This window comes from Lolium perenne, chromosome 6 (genome assembly GCF_019359855.2).
Source record: "Lolium perenne isolate Kyuss_39 chromosome 6, Kyuss_2.0, whole genome shotgun sequence".
Taxonomy (NCBI): domain Eukaryota; kingdom Viridiplantae; phylum Streptophyta; class Magnoliopsida; order Poales; family Poaceae; genus Lolium; species Lolium perenne.
In genome coordinates, this window is record NC_067249.2 from 126,353,322 (window position 1) to 126,360,427 (window position 7,106).

The 7,106-nt window shown below is 45.0% G+C and overlaps 2 protein-coding genes across 2 annotated transcripts; one reads left to right on the plus strand and one right to left on the minus strand.

Annotated features, from left to right (window-relative positions):
- The first annotated feature begins 237 nt into the window (after positions 1–237).
- Positions 238–4,273, plus strand: LOC127334604 (N-carbamoylputrescine amidase). Its single transcript, XM_051361104.2, has 9 exons — positions 238–417; positions 2,319–2,367; positions 2,556–2,647; positions 2,753–2,904; positions 2,987–3,033; positions 3,158–3,191; positions 3,319–3,485; positions 3,639–3,735; positions 3,816–4,273. Exons 1-9 carry the CDS (start codon positions 320–322, stop codon positions 3,986–3,988), a joined length of 909 nt encoding a protein of 302 aa, XP_051217064.1. The 5' UTR covers positions 238–319; the 3' UTR covers positions 3,989–4,273.
- Positions 4,274–4,664: 391 nt separating this feature from the next.
- LOC127334605 (protein FAF-like, chloroplastic) lies at positions 4,665–5,713 on the minus strand. Its single transcript, XM_051361105.2, has one exon. It carries the CDS (start codon positions 5,526–5,528, stop codon positions 4,899–4,901), a length of 630 nt encoding a protein of 209 aa, XP_051217065.1. The 5' UTR covers positions 5,529–5,713; the 3' UTR covers positions 4,665–4,898.
- Positions 5,714–7,106: the final 1,393 nt, after the last annotated feature.

Below are 7,106 nucleotides of genomic sequence, written 5' to 3' on the forward strand. Positions count from 1 at the left end.
TGTTTGGGGATGCGACTGGAGATGCTCTTACTCACGTTAAATATGGGCTTAATAAATCAGACATAGACAAAAAGAAAGATGGGGCATCATGAACTGTCGATCAGATCGGACGGTGAGTGGTGCCGCAGTGCCGCTTAATAGCCGTCGGTCCACAGAACCGCCTAAAACAGTCTATGCCATGTGGGACCAAGATCTGAGACTTTTTCAGTCCTTAAAAATCTTTGGTACTTGTTCCCAATCGGTGGCTGAAGCAGAGAGCAGCCAAAGCCGAACAGCTTAAGTGGAGACGGACGGGAGTAGGTGAAGAGAGGCGACGGAGATGGCTGGCGGCGGCGGCGCGGGGAGGAAGGTGGCGGTCGCTGCCGTGCAGTTCGCCTGCACCGACACCGTGTCCGATAACGTCGCCACGGCCGAGAGGTATGGATGTATCCCGCCCCCAATTTGCAGTAAATCTTCCCAAGGAATCAAACTTGCAGCTATATTGCTTGACCCTGGATGTTTTGTGTTGGTGCATCTGTGAATCTTGCGGTTAAGCTATATGTATTATTCTGGTACAGTTTGTAGGATCCGCGGTGATTACATTCTATTTTGCTAATTCTGCCTAAATACTCAATTCCTTGTTTCGACTTCAGTTTTATCATTGACTGGCTATGCTGTACTATATCAATTGTTCTTTAGGATCCTGAAATTCTACGCCTACGCAGCGCAATTTTTTTTCACAATTGTATTATACTTTCAGTTAGTCCTAGTTCCAAATTAGGTTTTGAAGGTACATAATCACTGTGCTTTTGGATCTCTATTACTTCCTACTGTTTTACACACTGGATCTCAGTTATTTTGTAATTGCAGAACAAATACTTCCAAGGAAGTATTTGCAAACTTCTGACCACAACTTACTTTTTAGTTGGACCCATAATTGTGACCTTTATGCCAGTGAGTGTTTGTCATGTTGCGCAAGCTGTTGCCACTCTTTCAGTCTTTCTATCTTCCACTTTATTCCCCTGATCTCGAGAATATAACTTAGAGCTGTTGTCCCGCTTCCATTGATTTGCTAGTGCCCTCATCTACTGATTCTGCACTTTTCACTGGCTTGATGCAATGAGAACACACCTTGCTCTGTCGAATAGTTGATGCCATTCACAATCCAGAAGATAGATAAAATAAACCATAGCGATGGCAATCAGTTGCTCCATATATATTAATATCCTGGCTTAATCACAAATATGATATACTCCCTCCGTCCCGAAAAGGATGTCGCGATACATCCAAATTTGGACAAATCCGCGACATGCTTTTCAGGACAGAGGGAGTACTACATATGCTGAGCAGCATCCATTTGCACTAGGCATGCGATTTTGTTGCTTTGCATATTAACCACCACAAAGGACACCCAGCTGGAGTGGACTTGACTCATCTCTGAAGTTATGCTCTATCTGCATTTCAACACATTTATTTCTAACCATTGCATCATCATATTTTGGATAGACAAACCAAATGAGCGTACTAGAACTTGGGAGTTTACTTTTTCATATGACCATCTCATTGCAAAGAGAAAATAACATTGATCTCCATATTTTGTTTTGTTTTGACCATGCTTAACACAAAGCCCATGTCAGTCTACACTTTTTGTTGATATACATCCAGTTGAAAAATCAGTCAGGCTATAGTTCTTCTGCAGACCAGGGTTTCCTAAACTTATTCTGCTATTTAGTTCTCTCAAGGTGCAACTTTACCTCGATATTTTTGTTGGATCCTAAAGCTGGTATACAGAAAATGAGTTGGGAAATAATATCAAGCTTTGTTTTGATTTTTGACTTTGGGGGAATTCTGTTATAACGCTGTGTCCGGTGTTAATGGTTTTGATCATTGACTTCAGAATATTATATTGTAGCTCTGTATTAATGGTTTTTATCAATGCACGGCTTCTTTCTTTTTCAGTTTTTTCTTGCCATTGTTGCTCTTTGCTAGCAGCATCTTTAAATGAAAACAACAGTGCAGAACTAGAGTCCATACATAGTTCATAGTTCACCTTTTTAGGACTATTATCTATCAAGGATGCTATATGTACAATATTTTGTGTATGATTTGTTTACGATGAGGCTAACCAACATTGGATAATTGTGTTTTAGTTATCCTCTGAAGTATTTGGGGCCACTTTATCAAGGTTCTACACACTTTCACGTTCATAGTAATAAAATCATCATATTAAAAAGATCGTACGCGTGTCACTTCTCTTGGCAAAGTTCCAGGTTTTGCATTTTCATGTGCAAGATCTAGAAATTTCTTCTGACTAGAATTTTGGATAATTTGTGTTTCAGGTTGATTAGAGAAGCTCACAAGAAAGGCGCAAACATTGTCCTCATCCAGGTAAATTTGTATGATAAATAAATGTGACGTTCAGTGACAAATGACAAAATTTGTATTTGCAATATTTCTTTCAAGATACATGCATGACAAACATATGAGTTTGGGTTGCATTCTGCCTTTTCACAATGCAATGAGGACAAAAGGACATACATAATTCTCATTTGTTCATATATGTATTAATTTCATAGGAGCTATTTGAAGGGCACTATTTCTGTCAAGCTCAAAGGTTGGATTTCTTTCGGCGTGCTAAGCCTTATAAAGAGAACCCAACTATAATGAGGTAGGCTTGCTTGCTTGACCCTGAAGCATTTGGAAAGCTACTAGTGCTATCTCCATTTGGTGTCTATAATATTGGTGCATTCACTTCGTACTTTATGGTCCATAGAATGCAAAAGCTTGCAAAGGAGTTGGATATTGTGATACCAGTAAGTTTCTTTGAAGAAGCAAACAATGCTCATTACAACTCAGTGGCCATTATTGATGCTGATGGCACTGATCTTGGCCTATACCGCAAATCACACATTCCAGATGGACCAGGTATGACTTTATGGTTGAGTTTACCTGTACCAATATAAACTGTAAGTGGCTTATCTGATCTAGAAAAGCTTCTTTGTGTCAGGTTATGAAGAGAAATTTTATTTCAATCCAGGTGATACTGGTTTCAAGGTGAACATCATACCAAATCTGTAATACATATCACTTTGGTTTAAACTAGATGTGCATAATGTATCTGTGCCTATCATTGTATCGGTAGAAACCTTTTTATTGAACCTGTCTTTTATTGATGCAGGCTTTCAAAACCAAGTATGCAACAATTGGCGTTGGTATGTTTTTTTTTTTAATATTTATAGCAATATTTTTTTTCCATTTAGTTTAGTCAAAATAGCACTTCTAATATTCTGTGGCACAACCTCAGTATAGTTACTGATCTTGTCATTCATGCCTTGGTAGGAATTTGCTGGGATCAGTGGTTCCCGGAGACTGCAAGGGCTATGGTGCTTCAGGGGGCGGAAATATTGTTCTATCCCACTGCCATTGGATCTGAACCTCAGGATACTAACCTGGATTCCCGTGAACATTGGAAGCGTGTCATGCAAGGCCATGCTGGCGCTAACTTGGTACTATTACTTGTTTCTTTATATCCTACAGTGCACTCCTAGCTTTGTTTAGGAATTGAAAGATATTTCTTCTATTTCCTATTCCTCGAAATAAAATAACTACCATGGGCTAAACTATTCTCATAATTTCATGTTTCACCTTAATATGGGCAGGTTCCTCTTGTTGCTTCTAACCGGATAGGAAGGGAAACTGTTGAGACTGAGCATGGAAACAGCACTATAAAATTTTACGGGAATTCATTCATCGCAGGTATATCAGCTTGTGTGCGTACTTATACAGAGTACGTACAAGAATAAAACCATGATCTTAATATGTATGGCTGCGTGCAGGGCCAACTGGAGAAATCATCAAGCTTGCAAATGACAAAGATGAGGAGGTGCTGGTGGCAGAGTTTGATTTGGATGAGATCAAATCTACCAGACACGGTTGGGGGATATTCAGGGACAGGCGTCCCGATCTATACAAAGTGCTACTGACATTGGATGGCCAGAAATCATCCTAGGCTCATCTTTGAGGCTATCCATCAATGAGAGCGACACCAGTTCCACAATATCGGGAAAACACAGGGTCCATGAATACGGCCCCTTCACTTCACCAAATCCAAATGGTAGATCTTCTGTTCTATCTAATCCATGCTAAAAGCATGCTTTGCCTCTAGACAAGGCACCTCTGTGTTTGCAACTTGGTGATTTTCCACCAATATAACATTCAATAATAAATAGTTGTCTTGTAAAAGGATCTGATGGACGAGGAATATTTGAAATCAAATACTTCAGTCCTTGAAACATTTTGATGATACGATGCTCATGGTATTATTGGTTTTGATCACTGTATCAAAGTCTGGCAGAATCAGCATATTTGGCCCCAATATACCATTCACGGTGTCTCTAACGTAGACCATTCATCTAACTGTCACATGTGAGCCTGTGAACCTTTTCCATCAACTAGGTTCAGGGATCTTGTGAACCTGGAGGTGTAGAGCGCTTTGCTGCTTTGTGTGCACACGGTTATCCTTAGCTGGAAGCAGCACACGATGCACTGTACTTGGTTTCTTGTGTTTGTAGGACAGAAGTGTGTTTTCTTTTGTTAACTTTCTGTAATTTAAGTCGTTGAACTGCACATCCGATTCTTGCAACAGAACAAGGGAGGGGAAAAAATGTGACCGTAGATTGACGAGCGATGGGAAGACCGAACAAAATTTCTGCGATATTTACAACTCTTTGGAAAAAGAAAGATGAGAAACGACACTGGTTGGCATGCTTCGATAACTTATTAACCCTCGTAGGAAGAAACTAAAACCCTGTCCTGTCGGTTCTTCTCCTCCGATTGCTGTTGCACTGTGATGTCATATCTCGGTTTAATCCGTGCTAGTTCTCGACTTGCTGTCAATGGCACTGATGATCATCGATCAACTAGTTGTTTTCCTGATCATCCGGGTGGGCAAAATGGAGCTTGAGGCGGCCATCCTCCCGGCACGCCTGGAGCAGTTCGCGCGACGGTATCCTGACCTCCCGCATCACGAGGCGGCCGTCGCCGCGGTGCGCCCTGAGGTACTGCCATGGCTTCCCGGCCGCGCCGATGACCGATATGGGCGGCGGGAACACCCTCCTGCCCCTTGCGCTTGCCGGCATGATCTTCTCTTCCTGGCAGTGCAGTGCCTGCTCTGCTCTCATTTCTTCAATGTTATCATCGACCACGTCGCCGAGGTCGACGTCGCCAGAGCTCTCGGAGCTCTCCGAGCCGAGGCCCTCGGTGCAGAGGCCAGGGTCACGGGACGTCGCCTTGGAACCGGAGTGGCCGCTCCTGTTGCCTGAATGGAGACCGAGAAGCGGCGGTGGCGGGGGCAGCGGAGGAGGTGGCGGGGCAGGCGGAGGTGGCATGACGACGCCGTGGATGATGGAGCCTAGGACGGCGTGGTTGTGGCCGTGGTTGCTGAACGGATCCATGGCCTGCAAGGATCTCGCCGCCGTGGGCGAGGCCATGGCAGCGGGCGGCGGCGAGCAGCTGTTGCCGTAGTCGTAGGCGCATGTCGTCGCGGCCATGCGTACGTGGTGAAGTGGAACTCAAACTCTATACTCTCTGCCGGCGTTCGATTATGAAACCGATGGGGTGGTGCCTGATGCCAAATATCTGGGTCCTGGGTCGCTTGAATTATAGGAGGGACAAGATATGGGAGGCGGGACTCGTGGCCTGCTTCTGTTACCTCCTGCAGAGGGCGGTGGGCGCCTACGCTATCGTCTCTAGCTACGGCGTTGGGCTGCGAGATACAGATACAGATACAGATACTACTTTGTGGCTGCTGCCCCTACGTGCAGCGCGTGGGTTGGGCGCCAGATCGGTGTGGTCTTGAACGCTTCTTTCTGAACCCATCGGTGCTGTATTACGACCTTTCGGCTGCAGAATCGTGCAGCAAACCATATCACGGATCCACACTGGTACAGATCCCTCGTGTAAGCCTGTTTTCATCATCTGTAGGTGGTTGCCTCTTTGACCAGCGTACGTACGTAGCTGATGGATGTGCTCTGTTTTGCTCTTGGCCGATAGCTGAGGCACCATTCAGAAATTCTCTGCTGCACCTCGTTTTACGGCTCCAAACAAGGCAGGAGGAAACCTTTGGTTTACGGTCTACGCTACATTTTGGTTTGAGCCAATCACAGGGGAGAAAGACATGTTAGAAATTTAATATGACAGCTCACGATTGAATGACAATTTCAATTTATTTATTTATGGGTTCCCAGTTCAAAGAACGTAGGCGATCCAGCCATCCAGGGAGGAACCGAACCAGTTGACTCCAATGTCAGACTGGAACCCAGAGGCTTCTTTTGAAAGAGAGGATAACGAATAAGCTCTCGAGCAAAGTTGCTGGTCCAATTAATGGCTTCATCCAAATAAAAGAAAATTGCCGGAACGTCTGCAAAAATATTGGGCTAATGTGTAGTGGTCCATATAGAGTTCTAATTTTTCTGTAAATAGAAAAACCCACGTATATTACAGTTCCGTCTCATGCTTCTCCTCTCTAGTGCGAGTACTAATTTTAGGAAAGAGGTCTGTTGGGCTAAACCTCGATCCATCCCAGAGTAGCCGCCGGCTGGAGGGCGGCAAATGGGGGACTCCTCAGAACGATGTTTGCGTGTCGAGATGGAGGAATCCGACAGGCGGTGGAAAGTTGCAAGACAGTCTGCAGACGCAAGCTTCGAAGGAAATAGGCGGGCAAGTGCTCGAGGCTTCTCCTTTTGAGACCGCGAAAGCAGAGCTAGTTACCGAAATTGGGGCTAATTCCGAGTTTCGGCTGGCACTAATTAGGTCTCTCTATGTCAGCCCCTTGACGGGGCAACGGGGGTTGAGTCTAAGCCCAATCTAATCAAGCAAGAATTAAGAAGGAAATCCCTTCCCTCTTGCCCGGCCGTGGGCAAAAGGCCCCCGGCCGGCCTTCTCGCGCCCTCGCAGCCCTCTCTCTCCCTCCCAAACCCTAGCAGCCACATAACATTTGGTATCAGCTTTCCCGGGTTCGATCATGTCCAGCCCTCCACCGAGTTCTTCCCACCCGCCGCCGCCGCACTCCGACGTCCCCGTCGTTCTCTCCCCGGCGGAGATCACCGCAGCCCTCCGCGATCTCACCA